Raw genomic sequence first — 26285 nt, 5'->3', positions numbered from 1 at the left:
TCCACCTAAGAATTTGTCATAAGGAATAGTCCTAAATATGGAAGTTTATATATTTAAAGATATTTCTCACAGTGTTATTTATAGGAGTAAGACATTGGGAACTACCTAAATGCCCAGTAAAGCATGCTTGCTAGCTAAGTATAATATATCCGCTAGATAGTATATGGGTAACACGCAAGCTAAAGGTGAGGATAATATAATAACTTGAAAAATGTTTGTACTATTAATGTAAATAAGTGAAGAACACAAAGTTTTATAACAATGTTTATAAATCCTGCTCACAGAAAAAAAAAGACCGGAAAGAAATATGTCATGCTATTATCATTTTCTTCTCTTTTTTTCATGTTTTCTTTTTTTCATGTTTTCTTTAACACGCACAGATTTTATTTTTTGCAAGGGTTGTAATTATATGAAATTATGGTATAACATAACTCGTGTATTAAGGTTCAATTTCATTTTCAGTACACTTAAATGAGTCCCGATGCTTACATTTTGTAATCAGTCAACCGAAATGCTGTGCTGTCTTTTTTAGGATGACAGACCCTTTGGTGAAAGTTCCCATGCTTATGGCTTAGATCACTCATCCTCCTCTTGGCAGGATCACAGTCGCTTCCTGTCTAGTCCACGATTTTCACACTTGAACTGTAAGTAATGAAGTCCTGTATCAGTTTTTAAATTGGATTTAAGAAAATGCAACTCATGGAAAGGTTAAGATGTCGCCTAGTACACAATAGTAATATTCATGTTATGAGTTTGAAAAAATTTGTCTTTTATGAATCATACAAATAATACCCCCTAAGTACATTTACAATATTACCCAATTTACTGAACTGTATATGGAATCCCTCCTTTGTAGACCTTACTCTTATCAGAAAAACTTAAAAGGAATCACCCAAGGTAATAATCTTAATTAAGCAAAGTTTTTGTGTAAAGGGTAGGTGTGGATGATTGGGTAAAGGAAGATAGATGGTATTATAATAACATTCAAATCATCAAAAAGTAGAAAATCTTTGCATAGAATTATTTAGAAATATATAATCTTGTGCAAAGAATAAAGATATTAATGTCATTACAGGATAGATTTCATTCTATGTATACTCTATAAATGTTCAAAAAACATCATCCACTTCAACAAGGTGTGGTCTGTTGATCCTGGACACTATCTCCCACCATCTACCCCCACCCCTTTCCCTACTGTGCTTACTCTTCAGGTTTTCACTTGTATGTAAGGTCCTTAAAGTACCTTTGGAAACTTGCAATTTTGAGAATGGCTTCTGTTGCGAGTGCCTACAATGCATTACAATTTTTCTTCAAAACCCTTCTCAGAATAATTATGGAGTCATTTGTTATTTGAATTACTTTTTTTTTTTTTTACTTCTCTTCATTGAGTGAACTCCATGATGATAGGAACGATGTCTGTTTTGTTCATCACTTTCTTTAGCATCCTACATAGTACTTGGCACATAGTGAATACTCAATTAACATTAGATGAATGAATGTATGAGTTTTTTTATGTCCACTTTTATCCAAACCATTGAGACTCAAATATTATTCAGTGGATTCTTATTTATATAGTCATTTAGCACTTCAGTATACCATGGGCATAGAGTTTGTACATTAAATCTGGCAATCCTCTTATTTAAAAAAAATCTAGTTGCTATAAAATAATATAACAAATTAAACTACAAAACCACAAAGAAGTAGGTCAAATCCAAAAGTGATAACTCTCATTTTTACTGATTTATATTTATGGATTCATTGAATAAATATTTATCAGTTTATGATAATGTTTTGGTTTTCATTATATCATGATTATTTTATTACAAAAATTAGGCATTTTCTCTTTCCTGTCTTAACCATCCTTCCTAATGATTTTATATATCTGCATAAACCCTCTACTATTCTAATCTGGCCGCCACCCTTCATATCTCAAGTTGGTTATGGTACCTCAGAATCTGACATACACATAGGTCAAATTTTTAATATTTTAGATTAAGCAAGGAAAAATTTCCTCAGGTCTGTTCGATATATATGAGCATGGGGGAGAGTAAGGGCAAAGCACCTTCAAGTAGCATAGTATCTCATCCATTAAGGTATTCAGGAGTCTGGAGATAAACAGCACCATGATACGAGTGCAGAGGTCCTTGCTCTGCTCCTATTTAATTTGTCATCATGACTCTCATGAGGCTCCCCAGAAAGGCACCCAGACGGAAGTAGTTTGAAGATATTAGGAGGAAAACATCAAGATTTTTAGAATTTTATTTAATATTATGGCAGGCTGTGAAAGAAACTGTGTTCAGCTTTCCACTCAGTAGCATTTCATGACTAGCAATAGTCATTTCTCTAAGATTCTTTTTAGAGAAATGAAGGCAGCCATACGTTTCTAAGTAAATGATATGGCTCAAAGAGAACTAAATGAGAATAGGAAAAAATATCACTGAGAACATAATTTGGATAAAAATGCTTATTATTGTCTATATTGAAAAAGTCTGAAATGTAGCTTAAAAAGTAAACCTCTTTATTAATTTAATTTATTGATAAAGTATTTAATTAATTTATTGATTCAAAGATTTATGTTTTACTATGCTCTTGACAAGTTGGTTTTATGATTTTCCTCTCACACCTCCCTAAATGTTTTCAAGGATACTTTTAAAATTTTAATCATAGGTACCTTATTGGTAATCATTTTAAGGGATTGAATTAAACCTATTTCTAGAAATCATAGTTATTCTTATTTGCTTTTCTGATGACCCGTGAGTTTTCAGTGTTTTTCAGAATGTGGTATTTTAGAAGTGGATTAGGATCACCCTGAATACTTTTTCATTTTTGTAGCACAAACAATTTCAGCGTAGTTATAAAAATTGTTCTGTAATTTTTCTTTGAACTCCTTTTCAACCTCCAAAATTACAAAGGAGAGATGTCAACACTGATGAAGAGAAAAACAGCCCACAGTAAATTGATAAGGCGGGGAACAGAAGCTGTCTTTAAAAAAATCATTAATGCCCTCAGAGACATGAGAGAAAAATATCACATCCATTAAAAGTAAGAGCAAGATGCTATGAAAAAGGAACACAGGATAACAAGTCTCAGAATTTTAAAATACAATAAACTAGAAAGGTGGAAAATGAAGTTGTGAAAATCACAAAGAAAGCAGAAGAAAAAGAAGAATGGGACAATAGGAGAGAAAAGATATTTATAAAATCAGTTCAACGGGGACAATGCCTGATTAGTGAGAGACTTGGGATGAGACAACAAAGAAAACAGAACAAAGGCCAGAAGTGGGCAGATCGAAAGGAGCCCACCCAGGTACCTGATGCACTGCTGTCATCCTGAGATGTTTCTTCACTCTCTTCTGGTGTCGATGCCCATGTTTCTCAAACCCCATGCCTTTCTCTGCTTGTTTTAGTCCTTTCTTTTGTGAGTACATATCAAAAAAAGGGAGGTAAATGTTTTCCCTTTGTATTTTTGAAAATGGATTTCTTCTGCTCACACTTGACTGAAACTTTGGCTGATTGATTGTGAAATTCTAGGTTGAAAGTGACTCCTGAAGTCATTGCACAATTGTATTCCAAAATCTGACATTGCTGTCGAAAACCTTACGCCTTTTTCACTCTGACTCCCACTCCTTTGACGTGATCTTCACCACCACCACTAACTCCCCACTCTCAGCCCTGGGAACATTTAGGATCTTCTCTTTAATGCTAATGAGTTTTGTGATGCTATGCCTCCCTGTGGGTCTTGTCTTATTCACTTTTCTAGCTACTTGCTGGGTGGGACCTTTTAATGTGGATACTTATGTTCTTCATTTTTCTTGTATTGAAAGAAGAAAGGTAAGATTCCATCAGGAAAATCTTGAGGAAATAAACAACAACAACAACAAAATTGATAGATTATTTGATTCAGTCGAACACCTAGAAAAAAGCTACTAATAGAAATATGGCAGATCTAATTGAGTTATTAGAAACAATTAAGGATAGTCCTAGAAAAAGAGTAAATAAAAAACAAAAATGAAAACATCTGTCAATTAATAACTCCAGGGGAAAAAATGAGCAAGAAAAGAAACACTTTCATAGTATACCTGTTAGATTTTATGCAAGCCATATTTACATAGTCGTAATAATATAAATACTCACTATTGACATAGCTAGAAGTTCAGATGTAACTATATAGGGAGGATGGGGTGCGGGGAAGTGGATGGGTGTGGACAAGTCTAAAAATGATAAATCAGAAAATAGCAATATAAGCTTTCCTTTATTTACAAAAATTGAAGTAAACACAGAAAATAAAGCTAAAAGAGTTAATCGGTTGACTCTAGGGAGCAGGATTGTGGGATTGTGAGGGATGGGGCAAGAGACTGCAGTCTTCCTATGTAGCCCTTTGGTGCTATTTGATATGTGTATGTACACCAGCTAAAAAAGAATCATAAAAATAAAATGCTACTAAGAACACCCCAGCTTTTATGTCTGACTAGCAAGTAAGTGTTCAGTTTTCCGGTTAACTTCTGAATGGAACCTGAAAGCTAGGGGTTGGAGTTTAGAGTTGTGTAGACACGTATGGAGACATGAGAAAATAGCTACGAGTCCTGAAGCAGACATGAGTTTATGAGCCCACAGAACAGGCTCCTCCTACTCCAGTTAGGTGAGGCCCTTCTGTCTATGCTGTAGACGCTAAGGCATTCATTCTGCTGACTTAGGTGCCCTGTCAAACTGTGACCAAACTACAGCATAGAATCACTGACCATGGAAAAAACAAAGGAAATGGGAAAATACTGCATAATTTGTGGTCCCTGAAATGATCCAGCATTAATGAAAGTTTGTTTTAAGTAGTAATTTATGTCAGCTTTGTGTAGTTCGGGTCAATTCAAGAAAAGGTAGATTCCTTCTGCCAGGAAGAAGGGGAGAAATGTATAAATTGTAAGTTTATATTACCATTGGAAATGGAAACACAGAAATCCATTATTTAGAGCCATGATTACTACCAAATTTATCCTGGCTGGCTAGGAGTTATGGCTGCGATTCAGGACACTCTTTTTGAAGACTTGGATTCCATTTCCTTCAGCCTGTAGACAGTGGGGGCTTAGTGAGAGAGACTCATAAAGCCAGCTTTTGAAGCTGTCATTTTTACTTTTTATAAGTAGTGACTGACCACTAGTCTCCATGCATAGCTCCTTTTAGGCTAAAAGAACACACTCCAGGACAAGGCTCCTACTCCTGAGGCCGGGACCAGGCCAGATTTGAGTGAGATCTGTAGTAACCTGATGACTTTTCAAAATCTCCAGTCCTTTCAGATTGAAATGCTTGATATTTGGGAGTTGGTATCTCTAAACTAAATTTTGAAAATAACCGCAGATTGCAAATTCTCTGCCATTCTAAAACTGTTGTAAATAATGTTTAAATAAATAAATAAATACTACATAAATGATTTCAAAAAGAAAGGACTAATTTTTGACAGGGGAAATGTTATCTAAGGATTATTATGGGCATTGGAAGTGAATCTTACTTATTTAACTCGATATTCTTAGAAAAGCAAATCAATGGAAGTTGCTGAAAAGAACTCTTATTTTACTTCCTTACCTCAGTTTACATTGCTATTAAAAAAAAAAAAAGTAGATTCTCAATTCATGTTGTGTGGTGCCTTTAGGGGGAGTTTAAGTCACTCGGATAAAAAGTAATTTATCCACAGCAAGAAAAGCACACTCTTTTCCCTTCTCTGTTGTACTTCAGGATCCACCTGGCTAACTCTGAATAGATGCTTTGAATGTAGTCTGTCCTCAAACTTGTAGAATAAAATGCCAAAGATTTAAGACAAAAAAAGAAAATGTTGGGGTACTGATAAGGTAAAAAAAAAAAAAAGATTTTTGTTTCAAAAAGATCTATTTATTCCATGATGGCACAGTTTTTCTGTCTCTGTATATTATAGGTTTATTTTACATGACAAGGATTTTGTGTGTGTGTGACTATCTTTTCACTGACCAGTTAGGTGCCAGATGTTTTTAAATAATTGAGTTCTGGTCATTGTAATTTGATAAGATACTCTCTAGATGTTTTCTAGAAAGCAATTAAAAAATCTCAATTGGCTATCTCTTAAAAGTCTCTTAAGTATATTCACTTGTTCAGGCAACATTTACTAAGAAGCTATGCATAAGGATTTCAGGTAGTACACAAGCAAACAATTTAAAATGGCGGTTGGTTGTATAAATGTGAAATGCTAGAAGGCACCTGAAACAGGACTGCTGCTTTAGATCAGTGATCAGGAGATGCGTCTGAGGAGGTTACAGCTGAGGAGGTTACAACTGAGCAGAAACCTGAATGGCAAGAAGAACCAGCTGAATTAATACGGACTGGGAAGAACCTTTTTGAGAGAGGGAACAGAGAGTGTAAATGAGCTGGAGAAGAATGGGGCATGGTCTTCTAGAGGAATGGAACATTGAATGAGGGTAGAGAGGGTGGGAGAGAGACGGGGAGGGGTAGAGAGGGTGGGAGACGGGGAGAAGATGAGGTCCCCATGGAGCCAAGGTCAGACATTTAGATTTTATTCTAAGTTCTGTGAGAGGCCATTGGTAGAATCGGGTGTGAGGAGATTATGCAGGAGAGTGACATAATCTGATTTACCTTTTATAAAGATAATTCTGGTGGTGTGGAGAAGGGGACAGGATGGAAACAGGAAAAGAGAACATGGTGGTTTGGGCTAGTGTCAGCAGTACCAGAGATGGTGTAAAGCAGAACGCTGGTGAACTTGGAGGCTTAATCATCAGAACTGACTTTTAAATTGGATGGGTGGAGCAAGCAAGACGAAGGAAGGAAGGAACCAAGGTCTGAGCAACTAGGTGGTTGAGTATATCTTTTTCTAAGATGGAGAAGAGTAAGGGATGATTAGGCATCAGAGATTAGAAATCAGGTGGGAAGATTTCACATAGATAGTTGGATATAGGCTTCTGAAGCTCAGAAGAGAGGTAAGAGGAGTAGAAAAATAGTAAACCTAGATTCCAAATATATTCTCAGTTTCCTTTTTGTAACAAAGAATATTATGTAAAGGAGGCCCTTAAGATTTCTCCCTCTAAAATTCTGTGTGTGCTTTATATCGTATATACTGACTACACACACCTTCCACTCTCAGATCCTTCAAATCTGCCCCCACCCCCAAATCGAATCACATGAATGTTATTTTTTAAAAAAATAGTAAACTGATGAAGTTTACTCCTACATTAAAAGTCTGTTAGGCCGAGTAGAATTTACAGAAAACAAGAATAAATGCAATGATTGCTTATAATTTTTCAGCCCAGAGATTATATTCATCCAGGTTTTTTTTCTTTTCTTTTCTCTTACCTTACCAGCATTTACCAAAAGAACAGTTACTCCCGATTCATCCTTAATCAAGGAAGATGCCGCAGGTTTACCAATGGAAGCAAGTCTACAATCCAAAAAGGAAGACTACGAAAGCAAAAATAGCAAAATGTAATTAGCTGCTTTACTTGAGCGTTTTACAAATAATAGCATATCTGTCCTTGCGGCAGTTTGGCCCAGGTTATACCTAGCATCTGAAGCTTCTGCTCTTCAGCTTTGCCAAACACTGACTAAAATAACAATACAGTTGGTCCTTGTGAATGATGTAAGTTACCAATCCACATAACATCAGCTCGTGAATGACTTACAAATAACTTACAACTAACTTATTGGCAACTTATACCAGCAGAGAAAGTGATATTTTTTTTACTTTGCATTTTCTTTTTTTTCAGGTGTGGTCAGTCACATTTTTCCAACCAAAATTTGGATTTATAATTGAAGTCTTTCAAAAATTACTGGCTAAAAAGGAGGAAAATGAGTTCTCCTTGAGGCGGAAATTGCCAGCACTTTAGATTTAGTGAGCGTTTATATACAATTGATTTTTTAAAAATGCTTTCTCCCTAATAAATTATCATGTGTTATAACATGTCATGGAGATATGCAAGTATAATATTAGATAGTTCACTGTATAAATGCTCAGGATGGTTACATTCATTATCTCAGCAGTCTATTATGACAGAACTATCTTTACATTATTTCCAATCATCCATATTTAATAGAAATGAAGAATTTACAAATGATATCTGAATTGTAGAGCCCTGTAAAGAATTCATCACACAATTTATTTATTTATATTTGTCTTTTTGTGGCCAGATATCCCACTGCAATCACTTCACTCATATTCTGGACTGTCTTTGGTTTACAGTGACCAAAATCGCAGTACCAAACACCTGTGTCCATGAGATTTGCTCCACAAGAGTTCTCGTATAATTTGGTACTATCTCCTTTAAGCATCTCGGCTTTTTCCAACATCAAAGTGTTTTTAAGAACTTACCTCTTTACATGCTGTTCTACCAGTGGAGAAAGATTTCTATTAAATGCTAAATAATGGTAAACATTCAGGAATTAAATCCCCATTGGGTCACGGTGGAAAAATTCTGCACAGAGACCAGGACAATAAAGCAATACCTTCCTAATATGCATTACATTTTGTGTTTGCTAAAGTATACTTGCTTGTTAGATTTCTCATATTTCATAAAGATGCTTCTATTTCCACTCAAGATGTGTTTTCCTAACTTACCATATTTAAATGTGTAGACAAAGAAATGACACTCTGTGAATTTAGATGCTACGGTTACTACAAAAGATGAATATGTTTTACATGCCAAAATTACATACACAATCTACATAACCTCTGAGAGTACAAACATTCATTTGATCATTTATTCATTCCAAAAGCCTTTTATTGAATTCCTGCTATAGGCCAGTCATTGTGCAAGGAAGGAAAAAAGAAACATAAAAACAGACGTTCATGTCCCAGAGTTTGCCTGGTGGCAGGAATTACATGAAGAAGGGGAGACGTGTTTAGGCCAGCTGGAGAAATTCTGGATTAGATAAAGGTAAAGAGGTTTGGTTTTATTTTGTCTAACTTCGAGACTTCAAGGTGTTAATGTGCTAATGAGCACGTGAGGTTTTAGTGGGAATAGCCCTTTGTGAAGGAGTGGCTCATAGTCCTGCTGCTCCGTGTAGCCTCTATCACTCCATAGTAATATTTGGGGCATTGAAAAATTATGTCAGTATTTTCACTGCTGTTTTTTTGACTGACACCATAATATTTTATCTTCTTGGATCTGAATGACTATCTGGGGGGAAAATAAGGGAAAAAATTAACAGGTTTTATTTAAATCCTACAGATAAAGGTTAAATTGCTTTTCCCTTAATGTATTAGTAAGAACTTCATGCAGTCCATTCTGTTCGATAGGAATGGACCTAAACCGTCGTTGGCACATCTGTGGTCATTAAAAAAAATTACGTCAGGCCAGTTAAACCTGAAAGCCTAAGGTAACTCAGATTATTTTCTTGGCAAATCCTTGAAAGCATATTAACTGATGCTTTTATAACAGGGTGGAGAGAGACTTTTTTTAATTTGAAAAAAAAAAAAAGAATAAAGCCACTATATTATTGAAGGCATTATGCTACTGTTGGATGAATGAAGGTGTCTGACTTTAAATGTGGAACACACAAGAACTTCAAAGGCAAAGTCAACTTTTTGTAAGCAACAATTTTGTCACAATTTCTTGACCCTATGTTTATATAGAACTAAATCCAAGGATTTGTCTCCTGTGGGGATTTTTCCTATCTCTTACAGTCACAATAAGCTTGAGTTGGAAATCAAAAGGAATGCTAAGGAAACACTAATGGCTTGGTTTGTACATTTCAAAGCCAGTTAACTGTTTTTCCTTTACTCACCCCTTTGGCAGGAGAGAGTGTGATATCAGCCCCATTTGAATTGTGGCTGGTCAGCCATATTGCTTGTAGCACTGGAAGGGATAAACTATTCTTGCAGTAAGCCTGGTCCAAGACTTAATTTGAACATTGACCTTTTAGGTTTAATACTTCTGATTCGTCTGGCCATCTTTCTCCCTAAATACACTAAACTTCCACTGAAGTTACTGAAAGGCCACAGAGGAGAGAAACAGCTGGGAAAAATCTGGCTTGATGTTTTTCCCATTGGCTAAGGTCATTATTCTTTCCTTGATTAGTAGTGCCTGATTTGAAGGTTGAAAACCAGTTGGTTATATAACATCTTATGCATCCAGTTTCCCAGAAGCACCAACTTTTCTTCTTATTGTTATAGTTTACACATTTTTACTAATGAGATCAAATCTATATCTTAATGGAATATTTGGATATAAAGGTTATAGGGATCAAAAATGCCTACCTACTTAGCAGAGGAAACCAGCCTATTTTTCTTTGTTTTTCTCCTTTCAACTATGATAAATGCATTTTCCATTTTGAGGCTTGAGTCGGTGGTATATAAAGTATAGTTAGAGTCACAGTAATTGTTACATTTTCTATAATCTGGATTGAATCTCATAGTTAAATAAATACTTTTTTAAGTAGGACCAAATTCTTACATATAATTAAATGGTATATTTACTTAGCAAACCCTTTTTTTTTTTAGGAAGGGGCAAATATCGTAAATCGTTCTACTCAGGGTTTGTACCATAAACCCAACTACATGTGATATGGTAGCCAAGAAAGTGAATGATTATTAGGTGATGCTTTTCCCAGGATTCTTACACTCCCTCCTCAAACTGTCCCCGCATATTCTCTCAATTTAAAACAAAACAGAAAATTTGTGATTTTCATGGCCTTAAAATGAGGAAGCTGGCCTCACGAAAGCATCTGGTTTTCTTGGATCCAAATGAAACCATGAACCTTAATCTGGAAAGTAAATTTGGGAAAGTTTGTATATAAAGACATTTCATGCACCAAAGTTTGATGTAAAAATAGTTACCTCTTTCAACTTTTGAGTTCTCAAATATTAGCAATAAAAACATATCAGCTTCTTTTCAATTTGAGAAAAGAAATTTTAACCATGAAAGATTCTGTTTAGTTTCATTTCCGTATAAAACACGCCACATCTAATTTCAAGCTAGGAAAAATGCTTATGTCCAGAAGCAGAACTTTAGAAGCCCCCAAATGAATTTCAGAGAAGTCTCCCTTGATTTTGATTAGGATCAAAGTGAACCAATCTGCTCTGCTCTGCTCTGGTGAAACCAGCTGACCTTCAAGTTCCAACCTCATTTGCTCCCATTTCAGTCTCCTGCTCTATCCACGCCTATGCCAACATGCTCCTACGTAAATCCAAACCCAGCCTGGCGCACTCACTGTTCTACCAGGTCATCCCCTACTGTCAGTCTCTGAAATCTAGTCACACTACAACCAACAACAACAAAGGGGTAGACTGTCTGGAGTTTGTAGCACCTGCATTTCTTTCAGGACCAGCCGATTAGAAAAGGATTTAAGTGTCTCTTGTTTTTGACTACTCTCATGGTCGAAACTCTAGGAATACTTCTGTTGCTGGGTATCTTTTCCTCCCTAACACATCTTGACTCTGATGTGCTACAAAGCCATGTGACACTTGTTGATGTGAACTTGCTGCCTTGCTCTCTAAATAGACTGGATTTCGAAACATAGCATCATGTTAGTTCCCTTTCAGGAGGGTAGTTGAAACAATATATAATCGGATAACCTCCACCTTTCAAAGTGTAGGATCTTATACGTTAGAGCATATAAGTGGCGACATGAAAAAAAATGCCACTAAAGTCAAAATAGAGCCATACAATAATAATAATTTTAACAATAACTTGCTATGTTTTAAAAAGTTGAATTTACATAATTGCCATTTTCTAGAGTGAATGTTCTGTGTTTCTAAAACTGGCAGATACTGGACTTTCATGCCCAGACTGTCTTCTGTCATCTCTCAGTAGATCTCTACAACTTGACACCCTCTCATTTTTCATTCTTTAGTAAAGCATTTTGACTGGCATTATTAAAATAAAAACAAAAGTTACAATTTGGCCTTAGATATTGGAGCTCTCTGTCATCTTAGCTGTATACTTCACTAGAAATAAAAGATCAGAAAGCTGGCTTGAGGCAATATTTTTTTAAAACAAAATTAGTGGATGTTAAACTACCGACAGTTCAGATGTTATAATTTAAAAGTAAGAAAGTATCTTATTCTGAGGGAAAGGAGGATAGTATTATATGCTCATCAGTTGGTCACTAACTGACAATGTCCTTTAAATAATGATTTAGTATTTTTTCTTAAAATCATATATATATTTTTAAGGACTTCTAATTTTTATAGTATCAGGTTTTCCATTAAATTTCCTTTTATTTTTTTCTTAGAAATTTTACAGTTTAGAGTCAGGTGTATTTTTGAATCATTGAAGCCACCAAGAGTTCAAATGGCTTTTAAAAGCCCGAAACACTTGGCCAACAATGTTAAAACGTGTACTTTGAGAAGGTGGGTCTCCCTTTGTTCTTGAAATACCGTATTTCAATTGAAAATATTTCCTCCCTCTAAGTGTCTCTTTCATTTCTTTCTCTGGGATCCACAGTCACTCACCTAAGGATTTTTGGAAGCAAGTTTGATGTCCTTTGTTAAGGCCAGCCTGTGGAGTGGGGTCATGCTCCATTGTCCTGTGCATGCATTTTACGACATCAGGATAATGGCAACCACAGAGAATTAGTGAGATTAATACATGAAACACGAGGTTTTTCTAAGGATATGGGCCGGTCTGTTAAACACGTCTGAAAGGCTTCTCTTGGTAAAACAAGATTGTTTTATCCTTTGTGTGCTGATTCACAGCTACTTTTTAGAGCAGTATTTATATGTACTTCATATATCAGGGGAACCTATTTAATCACTTTCTCTACTTTAAAGCCAAAAGGTCAATTCTACAAATGTGTGTCACATTGTACATAGGATTTAAAATCTAAATTTCTAATATATCCCCTTTACAAGCTTTGGTTTTTTTTTTTTTTTTCCTTTTTCAGTTCTCGAAGCTAGCTATTATCAGATCACACTGCATAACTCTTATTCAGTGTTATCCCCAGGGTAGTGGTAATTCTAGTTTAGATTTTGTTTGTCTATTGTTGCTGAGCACTTAGCTGGATAAGGAAATGAAGGATGGCAGAAGTTCTGTAAAATGATATGAACACAGAGAAAGCTGAGTAGCCTTCAACAACACACATCTTAAACTGTTTACTTGAAAGAGAAAAAACTACGGTAGCACTCCATCCTTTATCTGACGTGGGGTCCTGGAAAGCAGCATTGTGAGACATCCGGTTGAACCTGATGTGCACTGTAAAGTCATATCTCTGGTGAAAGTTGCACTAAACTGTAAAGTTCTTTATGGACGGCTAGCTGACGTTTGGATCCGAATGCAACGTGGCCTCCTTTCAGATATTTTTCAGTCTGAGTGTCCCGTGCTTGTGTGTCATTTTGGATTTTTGTTTTATTTATGCTATCATTAAGCCCACTGTGAGTGAAGATACAGGCTTGATTTATGGCTCAGCATTTTGAAAACTTCCCATCATACTGAACCTCAAGCTCAGTTACCAGAAGTCAAGCAGCCATGGCAGCAAAGCCATCTGACATGGTGGCTTTGGGGAGGTCGGGCAGTTAAAAGAAGTTTGGAGAAACCTAGGAATTTTTTGCCTTTTTTTTTTTTTTCCTGAACTGAATAAAATAGATGCATCAGTTCTAACGAGGCACTTCCTGCCCAGAGTCACTGGCAGAGCAGCCTCCTCCCAACAGCTGCAAGTTTGAGAGACCTCACACTGCTGGCCACGGTTCATTCTGTGCTTTGACTAAGACCACAGCCAATAAAGCCAATGTGTACCGTGGAAAGAGTTTCCCATTTTTTCCATTGGAGAAGTCTTTTGTGAGGTTAGTTTGACTGTTCCAAATTAACAGTGGTGGTCATTGCTCATTTAAAAAATTTAACTGCATGTAAACCTACTGATTAGATTCCATTGAGAACAAATCATAGTTTTCTGTGAGTAAGATGCATATTTTTTGGTCTGATATTCTTTAAAGTACTGGTTCTCAAAAGACTGGTCCCCAAACCACCACTAGCAGCCGCAGCACCTGAAAGCTGGTTAACTTGCAAATTCTCTGGACATCCTCAGACCTCATGATTCAGAAACTCTGGGGGTGGGGCCAGCAGTATATGTTGTAACAAGTCATCCAGGTGATTTTGGTGAATGCTCAAGTTCAAGAGTGATGCCTTCAAGGTTTTTTGATTATGCCCTTCTCTGAGTCCAAAACAAAAACAAGAACATAGTTTCTTTTCCAGGTGATGCACAAGAGTGCCCTTTTAAAACTTGGTTTCCAATATCATGTATTCTCCCAGGTGTCCAAGCCATGACTCCAGTCGCAAGGGTCACCCAAGTGAAGGACTTAAAGCAGCTTCTAAAGATCCTTGATTTACTACCAGAGGTCACTTCCCCACCTGCTCTGCTTAGCAGACATCTATCAGTCAGAACCCTCCACCAGGTCATTCATCCGAATCATCATCAAGTCACTCAATTAAATCAGGACCTATAGGTGTAGATCTTATCTCTGGTTTGAAGAGTAGAACTTGTATTTGATTATCAAAAGGGTGTGAACTTTTGTAAGGCTGATCTCTAATCTGCTTTTTCATCCCTCCCAGGCCCTTGGGAACATCTTCAGTGGGGCGTTGGTCCTGAGTTACCATTTCATATACAGTTTCATTTTTCCTGTCCATACCCCCTCTCATAGTCATAACTATGTTTCAGAGTAACATTTCCAGACTCCGGCTTTGTCATCAGAAGAAAGATTTTCATTTGATGACCGTTAAACATTTAAATCTCATCCAACTTTTCCTTACTGTCTACATCTGAGATCAGGGATTTATGGTATCATTCCATCTCTTTGTCCTTGAAAGACTGTTGATTAAGGGCCATGTATAATCTGTTTTGGCCTTTTAGCTTACATTTGGTACTCACCATTTTTATAATTGATAATTTGAAGTATTTGTTTCAAATCAAGTTGCTTCCCCTTCCCCTTATTTGCTTGAGAATAGAGAAAATCAAAATCTACACAGAATTCTCCAGTTCTAAAGTATCTTATCTAAATCTTTTCAAGAACTCTCAATTTTTGAACAGTTGATTTAAATAGTACACTATGTTATACATTCACAAAAGTGTGTTTTTCTGGAAGAGTGCTTAGTGCTTAGTTATTGAGCAACTGCAATGTTCTACGTCCTAATCAAAGTCTTTGCTAAGGACACCCCCTGTGACCAGCCAATTGCCGTTGAAAAAAGTACTGAAACATATAGGTCTTGCATATATAGCAATTTCCAGCAAATAGAGCAAACAGCATAACCCCTCAAACTGTGTTTAAAAGATCTTCAATTATTTTATTTGCAATTCGTACCAAGTGGTTATACAGATATTGGAGGGGGAAAGAAAAGTCTACATGAATATACAAATGCATTTGATTACACCTGCTGCTATCTCTTTTGGAAAACTTGCCCACTATTGAACACGGACTATACCAACAACATACTTATATTCATAAGTTACTTAGAACTAGTGGCCTTCCACCCAAGGAAACATTATTTCCATTAATTCAGTTGTCTGTCCATTGAGTCATTCATCAGTCAATTAGTGTATATTATGTCTTGTTTAATTGGCTAAACAATGCTTCTGTATATATTACCAATGTCAACTTTGTAATTTTCAAGAATTTAAACATAATTCCTTCTTTTGCTGCACTGATAAAGTTGATATCTTGGACCTATGTTTAAATACGTACATATTTCATAATTCCTAGTTACCAATCATAATAGTTATATAATACACCACTTGAAATTGATACAACTAGACTTGCATAGTAAACTAGACTTGCATATGCCAGCCAAGCTTTCATTGCCTATCAACATCTTGCTGTTCATTGCTCTTCTCAGAGAATGGAATGAAACTGAACTTTTAAAAAGTAGGTTAAAAATTATATATCAATAATATCAAATAATACAGAAAGACAGCCAATACCCTCACATAACCTTCATCTCTTTTGAGTGTAAACACTAAAGGTGAAGGATCAATTTGGACAAAGCTATAGAACCCAAAAATGATCTTTCTTGTTTGAATGTTTTGCTTTTGGGCAACTCTTTACTTTCCAGAAGCAAAAATCTTGTGAAGATGGAGATTAGATTCAAATTCTCAGAACCATTACCAAAGATGGGCTGAACTTCTCCTAGACAGATCTCATGTGAGAACAATCCAGTTCTGGAGCTACTGAGATCCAGATGTCCAACTGAACAGCTGCCATCCTCTGCAGTAACCTCGAGATCACTGTTTTCGAGTTGTGACCATGTGTTATGCATTTCTTATCCTGACGCCCATTATTGAGGTCAGATGTTCTCTATCCTAAATTTTGCCCTTTGGGACTCTTTATAGTTCTCAGTGGGATATACAGTCTCAGACACTGGTACCACAGAGCCACTGAAGGAAAACTTTCCCATGCAATGTTCATGCAAATAGATGTTCAGGCTAAAATTTCATTACCCTTAATTACTTAGTATTTGTTGATTTTTCTAAGGGGGTGATTTCAAGTGAACTGTAAGCAAAGTAGGCATCTCGAGGAGAATAAGTTAAAATCTCAGGTCTGTAACTCAGGTGTTTGAAATATGTTGAAAGCATGAATGTGAAAGGAATCTTCTTTTGTCCTTCTACATGTGCAGAGAACACATTTGAAACCTACCAACTTTCCTAACGTGATAACTGGTGCTCATTTAACTGGCAATCACCAGAGTGAGATCTGTACTCATTTTGGTACTGATCTCAACACTACAACTTTATACAAATGTTTGATCAAGTTTACAAAAACAACATTGTTTTTACTAACAGGTTAATTACATACCTTTTGTTGGTAATGTGGAAGCTAATCGCCAGGTTATACATAATTTGTGTGAAGATCCATGTGGGTAATGTTTGGAATCCAAGGACTTAGGAGGGTCAGACCAAAGTAAATCATCAACCCTTTAATATTTGCAGTGCTTCTTCCTAATTATTAGCCAAAGGTCTAGCATATAGAAAAATGTGTGTAATAGGAATCAAGATTTATTTGTGTGTGTGTGTGTGTGTGTGTGTGATATTAATATCATCTTAGATTGAACATCTTAATTCTTTCAGTCAATATTGGATCCAGAATTAGGTTTTGAAAGCAATATAGAAAATTGCCAAATGCACTCAATGGTATCTAGAAAGTATCTTTACTTGATGCATTATTTGTAGATGTTCTAAATGTTAATTACCGCATTTCTAAATTGCAAGATGCTTTGATGAAAGACACTGTGTTTTGTCTAGCACAGTGCCTGGCACATTTTAAGTGTTCAAAATGCATTTGCTAACTAAACTAACTACACCTACACTCAACCATCTTTCCCTACTTACTACAGTGAGCAAAAGGTGTTTATTAACTGATCTTGATAGCCAAATTTGCAGTGTCTGTTAGCCCTTAAAAGACCAGTTGCCTAATCGTATTCATGAAACTTTAAATCACAGTGTTATTCTTGGAATTTCTGCCCGTGTTTAAACCATGCCTTCAGTGCTATGAATGGCATAAAAATCACACCAACCCAATAACATCTCTATGTCACCAATATTAATGACTAATTTATTGAGCATGAAATGTGCAGATTTTCCCATAATGGATATCATTAAAGTATCTGTGTTATCATTGCATGCACCATCTCCCTTGTATTTGTGTAAGTATACAGTTGAGGCGTGAGTATGTGTTGGCCTCATATATGTGGATTTTTATAGAGAGTCCTGTCATCACCATATAGTTCACCAGGACTTTTCCACTGTATGGTTAATGTGGAAAAAAATATCTGAGATTGTAATGTTGGTCCCTTAAATCCCAAGTCGATTTTGCGATACAGTTTTTTAAGGAAAGTAGAGAGATGAAGATGATTAATTAGCATCAATCGCTCCATCATTGTTGACTTTTTCATATCATCCTCAGGAAGTTGTGCTACAACCCCTATGGAATGTTGCAGCTAAATCTTTGCTGGGCCTTATAGGCCTGCCAATATCCAGCTAATCTGTGGCCGATTGTGCTTTCATTGCCTATTCACCCCACTGTCTTCCTTTATTTCAGGATGTTTGGCTTGAGAAACTCACTTAGTTCATATGCCAATTTTTTGTCAGTTAGCAATTTATTTGCTCACTTGGGCTAAATGTCTGTTATAAAAATCACATAGAATCATGTACTTCCATCTTTCTTTGTCTTTACCTTTAGTTCTTCCTCTCTCTCCATGGTGTTATTGTAACCTAAAACCCTCTTTCTACCAAAGTGATGTTTGGCATATTTCGAAGTTTAAAGTCAAAAAGTTTGAGCTTTCCAAAGTCTGGCATTTTCAGGTGTTTTGTAAAGTTTTGTAATCATGCAGTGTGTGGAAGCAATGGATAATGTGCTTTTCACATTATTACTATTTTTTATAACTCATTATCTAAGCCTCCTAGGCCCTATGATATAGCTGTGTATTATGAGATAGCTGGATGGTACAGTTTTTTTTAGTATGGGCACCATCACCCAGCCTGACGCTTGTCAGCCTGATGAGAGATGGTGCTATCGATGATCAACTTCTGGTGCTTGCACAGTGAAAGAAATTGTAAGCTGTTGGACTTGACAGTACTATTGATGTTATAAGAAAGTGCATACTATGCTGCATAGTTCTGTACAACACAAACATTGGAATAGCCAAGAGCCACCTCCTCCTCCTTCCACCTCCACAGGACATCAGTAGTCGCTACCATAACCTCAGTGACTTTTGTCCTGAAGTCATTTAATATACTGAACTAGTATAACAATGGCTATCAAAAACCCTGCACTGTAATGAGTACTGAGAAATGTGCAAGAAAAGTAGGATTCCTGCAACTATTGCTGTTTGGTACTCTGTAAATATTTGGTGAATGAATGCAATCTAACAAGAAAAATAAAGATCCTTTTAATTCCTCTCTCTCTCTGAAGAAATATATCACTCTCCATTTAAAAGGCTGTTCTCCCATGCAGACAATACTTAATTTTTCTTCTCCTTTGGCAGGGTACATACTAGAATTTTGGTCAGGTTTTAAAATTAGAAGCTCTTAAATAAACTCTACCTACTTTCCACTAGAGAACTTCTTATGATTTATTATATTTTCCCCAAAATTTTAAAAAATCACCTTAGTATTCGTTTTAGGTTTAGGTGGTAAAGTAGGATGAATTAGAGTATTTAAAATGAACTAGAATTTACATGCATCTAAATGGTTGGATTTAAAACCTTGGAGTCCCAGTTGGCTATTCTGCATGCTGAAAGGGGAGGAGTGTGGGGTCCAGAGGAATTCTGGCTGCTTCTGCCACTAATTGCCTGTATGACATTGAGCCTGCCATTTCACCTCTGATGTCTCTTAGCTGTTGGACTAAATGGTCTTCTAGGTCACTTTCTATCTCTGACAGTCTATGAGTCCACTATTGAAATGTGCAGTGGCTTTCACCACTGGATTAAAAATGGACAGTGTGTAGTCTGAATCTCTACCTTAAAGCTAATTCTAAGAGATACCATACCATTTTTGAATTATAAACCTTGTTTATTAATGATTTAGTCAATAATGACCCTTTTGTGAAATCACTTAACTTATATAACCTACCTTTCTCCTTTTTCCATGTTATGTTTTGCTAAAAAAAAAAAATGGATTAGAATTCTACCTCCACCACTAGTTTCTAGCTGTGTGATTTGGGGTAGTTTACTTGACATTAGTGAGAGCATTTATCTCACCTGCACAATGGAACTTATTGTGTCTACTTTAAAAGAGTTGTTAGGAGGCTTATATATAATAGCACATGAAAAGTGCCAAGCTCAGAACATGGCACATGGTGGTTTTCCATAAATGTTTCTTTCTTTTGTCCACCATCTAGGCCTTATCCACTTCATAAAAATCTCTACTGAACTCTGAGATTTTTGTCTCCATTTACTAAACAGCAATGAATCACCTGAAATATGCAACAGTCAGTGACAAGCTAATTAGACCCTAGGATTACCCTATTGTGTTAGATTGTATGTTAGATTATATTAATTCATCAAATATTTACTAAGTGCCAGTTCATTAGATAGATAGATGATAGTGATAGATAGATGATAGATAGATAGATAGATAGATAGATAGATAGATAGATATAGATACTATATTACTACAAAAATATCTTCAAATCATGATGTATTTGAAAAGATGTATTTTATACCTAACACATACTTTGTACTGTGTGTCAACACTATTCTGAAATACTTTGCATATTTTAACTCATTTAATTCTCATAACAACCCTCTAAGGTTGGTATTATCATTTTCATTTGAGATATATTTCACTTGAACTATATTGAGAATGTATCTCAGTATATGAGAATTCTTGATATATTCTCAATATATTCCTCAAAAATGATGAAATTGAGGCACAGAGAGATTGAGTAACCTATTCAGGATCAGATATTAGTAAGTATGGAGCCCACATTAGAATGCAGAGAGAGTGCTTCAGAGTTCATGTGCTTTGTCACTTGGCCACATATACAAACAGCCATTTAAAAATCATTTTTAAAGAATCATAGGCACTGAGGAGTTTCTTTTCTTTCACAAGCCCCTTAAACAGGAAAGTAAGGGACTGTCAACCCCACTACACTGCTAAAGTCTCCTGAGGCTGGACAATGCCTTCTGTTTGGATAGACCCTTACTTTAACCCATGAGGGGGCGGGAAGAGAGCAGCCAGGTGGAGTTAGAACTGGAGGACTGAACAGACTCCATTTCCTGTTTCTACACTCTAGCCAGTGCCAAGTAAGTTTAATTAAATACTTTTCTGTCCTAATAAATACAAAGTATAGTCTCCCTAAAGAAGAGCCTCTGCTAGTAAAAATGACTTTTGGTTCAGTAGGAAACACCTCTCCCACACACACACACACACACACACACACACACACACACACACACACACACACACACATTACATTATCACACAATTTCACCCCCAAACCAGACTGGGTGTCAGAAGCTGAGGGGAAACGTGAGGAAAGGGCATTGGGAGTGGGGAGCTCTTCTCCTGACTACCCTCTTAAAATGTGTGAGGGGAAGTTGGGGGTGGATTTCATGAGTAAATATGGAATTTCGCCATCAAATTCTTTCCTCCAGAGCTAATATTCTCATGGGATATTAATATTAATACAAGGAAAAAGGCCCTGGGTGAAGAAAATGATTTTCCCCTTCAGGGACAGAGTTCCCTCAGGATGACAGTGAAGTTTAAGAGTTTCAGAAAGTGCTAGTAAAACACTAAGCATTTTGTCATTAACAAACCAGAAAATAGGTTACAACCTATAGAATTCTCTTTGGAAAGAGGAAAAAAGGAATCTGTAATATCAGTCTAGACAAGGACCTTTTTCTTGACTTGAAAACTAGTCTTTTCATGGTGTGTGGGCCTTTTGATCCTAGGCATTCTGGACGAATTAAGGTCATCCAAATAGAAATCTGTGTTCATGTGAGTGATGTGACTCCATCATGCTTTAAATACATAGATAACACACTGATTGGGGAGGTTCATTTATAGTTTATGAATTTCATCATTTCATCATTATGAATTAATCTTTTTATGATTTCTCTGAATCATTCTTTTGGAGCAATCTAAAAAAGTCAAAAAAATTGAAAGCTTTTCTCAAGCAACTGACTTAATGGATAGCTAAGTGTCCAGTTGCAAAAGCTGTTACTTATAAAAGGCCCAAAAAATGTTAATATAGGCCCATAACTGTAACATAATTTTTCCAAGGTGGGAAAAGCAATAAATTACAAAATACCGTACTAATGGAACATATGGTTTTTAATAAGAGCAGCTGTTATTTCACTAAGGTGTACAATATTTTAAGTCTTGGTTTTCTGTTTTGGAAGTGTGTACATCATTTACTTGTTTTATTTAATTTATTGCCATTCTCTGTGTATTTGTTATTTTTAATTGTATGATATGCTTTATATTCACTGCTTTTACATGATGAGAATGCCAAAAAGTGCCTCTGGTCTTTTTATGCTTGAAAAATAAACATTAAAATCTAAAACCATGAAAGATACTCGCAAACAGTTGTATGTACTTGACTAGCTTCTTTAGCCATGTGTGTACATAATGGTTTGCACATGGGCAGTGATCTGATTACTTACTATGGGATAATTTACTGAACTGAGCTTAAATTTCAGTTACACTGGATGCAAATGAGCAACATGAAAAATATAAACATGCCCCCAAATGCAGAACTTCCTTTGGGAAATTTTAAGCCAGGAACATATAATCAATTAAAAAAGATCGGCTTACTTTTATACTAAGATTTGTCACATGTTGAGAAATAAATACCAGAAGGCAGGCACCTTCAGTATATTTTAGAATATAAATTTATATTTTAGAATATAAATTTAGAAGAAACCTGTTACTCTCTGGTAATAAAGTAAATCTTCAGATGCTGTGAATATTTGGGACATGAGAGGTTGCTGTTAATTGCATTTTGGGGTTAAATTAGGATGAATGAAAATGCTTTCTGGCCTCAACTATTCCAGTTGGAAATCTTTCTAAAATAGATTGGTAGGTGTTCTTAACTAGCAAGACAATGAATTATGTCGATCTATTTTTTATGATTTTATGATTTATGCCTTAGGGACATAACTCTCAATATCAGCCATCATTATACAATCTGATAAGTAGATAGAAGATGAAGGCAATGAGACCGTCAGTATTATTGCACTTGGAAAAGCGGATAGTCGGTCACCACAGGACTCTATTTAATCTACCAACTCTGTGCAAATTGCTGGAGGGGGTATAAAATATTATAATTTTTTGTAGTACAGGATTGCCATGCATTTTAGGGTGCTTAGCAGCATTTCTAGCCTCTTTTTTAGAGGGGCAGAAATAACAGACATACTTACTGTGAGTATAATAGGAATTCAGAAAAGGTCAAGGAGATTTTGTGAAGGAAGTGGGTTATAAGCAGGATCTCGAAGGCTGTTTAGTGCTGGCAAGTCAGGTCAAAGAGCTTGATGGCTAAGGGGTTACCAATAACCAAAAGGAGGTCGTTGGTACCTTGATGAAAAAAAATGCAGTAAGCTACACATAAACACTGGATGAATTTGTCTTTAAGTTGTTTTAAAGACAAATTTCTCTTATGTTCCAGAACTGGGCATAGCCTTAATGCCCATTATGTAGATGGAAGTGGAATTTAGAGTCTGCATGTACTTCTCTCCAGTATGATTCACATGTGACCTGTAGCATTCAGCTAATTACTTCTCTTCCCCTTTTTCCTGATTCTTCTGTCTTCTCTTCCTCCTCTTCTTCACTCTTCTTTTATCTCTTGCTTGCCTTTTGTTGATTCATTCTTCTTCATCATCCTCCACTTTCTTTTTCCCCTCTTAGATTAGCATAATGAAGGCCTGTGAGAAGAGAGTCCACCATCACGGCCAGTGTATTAGTTACTTGTGGCTGCTGACAGTTCTCTCACAGTTCCGGAGGCTAGAAGTCCAAAATCATTTTAAGTAGGCCAAAATCAAGGGCTGTGCTTACTTTAGAGGCTCTAGGGGAAAATCTATTCCCTGACCCTTCCAAGTTCTGGTAGCTTCTTATATTCCTTGGCTTGTGACCGATCCCTGCCCTCCAATCTCTGCTGCCAAGGTCACCTATTTTCCTCCTCAGATTTTTGAAGCCTATGTTTTGGTAAGGAAAAGCCACCCCATGGGCTTAGTAGGTTCTAGTTCAAGTGGCCAATGTACCATCTTCAGCTAAAGCTGAAGGAGATATAGAGGTGCTCACAGAGAAGGTGGATAAGGAATCGTCTCAGCTAGAGATCCTGCTAAATTGATCAGAGATCCTGAGACTTCGAGGAAAGAGATGCTTTGATCTCTTCACCTTTAGCTTTATTTAAATAATCTCATTACCCGCAAAGTATGTGGGCAAGGATGAGGAGGGTGAAATATAAAGGAACATGAAAATCTATGTCTCTTTTTATCCTACTCAGTATTGATTATAGGTAGACCATTTTCTCTTGCTAGATCCTGTGGGGGAAGGAATCTAGATAAATTTGCAGGTGTTGATTTTTATGGGACCTCTGTTTTCTAAAGCCATTATGCATCCTTACTCATCTACACTCGGAATTCTTATTCAGTGAATATTAGAGTAATGATTCTAATGAGAAATAAATGTTAGTCTTTTAAAAGAGCATTTCAACATAATTCTAAGACATACTGAGTTGTTATAATCCCATACATCCAATAATTACTTTGACTTTTCTCATATTAGCTTATTTGACATGAAATGGGGTGCATTTTCTATAGGGATATTTGGTTTTCCAGCAGTTCCTGATTGGTGACCTCTTATGCTCCCTGGGGAAATTATCTCAGACTCTCTGTTGACCAGGAGTGGTTTTTCTCAGCTCAGTATTTCTCAGCCTTGGCACTACTGGCATTTTGGAGTAGATAATTATTTGTTATGGGATTGTCTTGTGTGTATTAGAATATTTAGTAGCATCCCTGTCTTCTTCCCTCTAGATGCCATCCTCTTGCTGAGTTGTAACAATCAAAAATGTCTCCAGACATTGCTAAATGTCCCCTGGGAAGGGAGAGATCATCCCCAATTGAGAATGACTGTTTTAGCTGTGTTTCTAGCACTTATGGATTACTTACTAAGTGCTAGTCACTAAGTGGACATATACAAAGCACTTTACTTGTATTAATAAATTTGAATCTTACAGACTCTCACAAGGTAAGTGCCATTATTATTCCTATTTTACAGATAAGGAAACAGGCACAGAAAGAAGTATTAGACAAATGTGGTAAGATCACACACCTTTTAAAGAGTAGAACCATGATCTGAACCGGCAATTAGGATACAGAATTCTCTCTAAGAGAATTCATGCTCTTAGCCATGATAATACAGCTGCTGTCTAGTGCTCATTTAAGAATACATTGTTACAGACTTGAAAAGCATCTTCCTTTGCAGCTATTTAAAGGTTGTAAATAAATTCTGACATACCGAGTTGTTATAATCCCATACATTCAATAATGATGTATATAATGATGAATGACAGGGTTAGGAAGAACAATTGATTAAGATTATACTATGAGTGGGCTATTTATCTTTAGACTTACATATAAATTATTTCATTTAATCCTCACAGTAGCCCTATTAAGTAGATATTGCTACATTCATTTTTCTACATGAGAGAACTTGGCTTCGAAAAAATAAATTTAACCCAAGATAAGAGCTAATATAATAACTGTCGGAAACAAAATTTGACCCAGTGTGTTCTGACTTCTAGGCCCATGTTCTTTTTATTTTACTTTTATACCTCCCTTGAGTTTTAAAAAGATGGAGGGAGGGGTATTTTAGGGTTTTTCATGTATATCTTCTGGTTCATCCTCTTATCCTGTACAAATTACTTGGAGCTGATTCTTAGAGATTTTGAGTTCTCACTTATCTTTCCCCAAAGCCTTGAGACAGAGTCTAGGAAAATGTGCAGGCACAGGTAGGTGGTCACGGGCATCCATAGACCTGGTCTGAACCCTGGCTCTGCTGCTTTGCTTCTGTCTGACCCTGGGCAAATCACATAACAATTGAGAGTCCTTATTTGTAAACATGGGGCTAATAATAATACCCACTCTGCAGGGTAAAGATTAGAAATAATGTATGAAAATATTATTATTAGTTGGTACAATTTTGCTCATTAAAATTGCAAGCTATGCATTTTCCTACTTTTCTGTTTTCTCCCTTCCTTTGAAAGCAATGGCAATGCTTCCACTTCAATTCTTCCTGTCCTCATCAAGGATATCTGGAAATCTGCCATTTAGAAATTCATAAAGAGTTATTATTGATTAAAATGAAGATATCTTGGGAGTAGACAGAACATTTGAAGTCTTTTTAGCTAAACACACTTCTGAAGACTGATTTGGGTACCTGGAGAGAGGAGAGGAAGACAAGGAGACTGACTTCACAAGATTTTTTTTTAGATAGACCATATAAAAAAGATGATTGTGAAAGATAGCCTCCCTGATCTGTATTTACAGAGAACAATAATGACCATTAAGAGCTTAATAAAATTTTTCTTTTTTTGGATTGGAAAACAATTTTTTATTAAGGTATAATTGACATATAACATTATTATTAGTTTCAAATGTACAATATAATGATTCAATATTTGTATTGCAAAATGATCATCACAATAAGTCTAGTTAACATTCATTCCCATATATAGTAACAGATTTTTATTTCCTTATAAGGACATTCAGACCTACTCTCTTAACAACTTTCAAATACACAATATAATATTATAAACTATTGTCAGCATGCTGTATGTTACATTCCCATGACTTATTTATTTTATAACTAGAAGTTTGTAACTTTTGCCCCATT

General features: G+C 36.0%; 1 protein-coding gene across 11 annotated transcripts in view; it reads left to right on the top strand.

The window, feature by feature from the left end:
- The window catches only part of CEP128 (centrosomal protein 128), a 348588-nt gene that overhangs the window by 320244 nt on the left and 2059 nt on the right, over nt 1-26285 (top strand). For 7 of the 11 annotated variants that reach the window (XM_039883943.1, XM_039883940.1, XM_039883941.1 and 4 more), the window contains 3 exons: nt 533-644; nt 7334-7454; nt 7736-8563. In XM_039883943.1, coding sequence (XP_039739877.1) covers nt 533-644; nt 7334-7454; nt 7736-7778 — 276 coding nt within the window. In that variant the 3' untranslated portion in view covers nt 7779-8563. Of the gene's footprint in view, nt 1-532; nt 645-7333; nt 8564-8765; nt 20554-26285 lie in introns of those variants that run through there. The other 4 variants (XM_039883938.1, XM_039883939.1, XM_039883947.1 and 1 more) reach the window with 4 other exon arrangements.

This window comes from Pteropus medius, unplaced genomic scaffold (assembly GCF_902729225.1).
Source record: "Pteropus medius unplaced genomic scaffold, Ma_sr-lr_union100, whole genome shotgun sequence".
NCBI classification, from domain to species: Eukaryota; Metazoa; Chordata; class Mammalia; order Chiroptera; family Pteropodidae; genus Pteropus; species Pteropus medius.
This window is presented reverse-complemented; position numbering and strand designations above follow the sequence as displayed.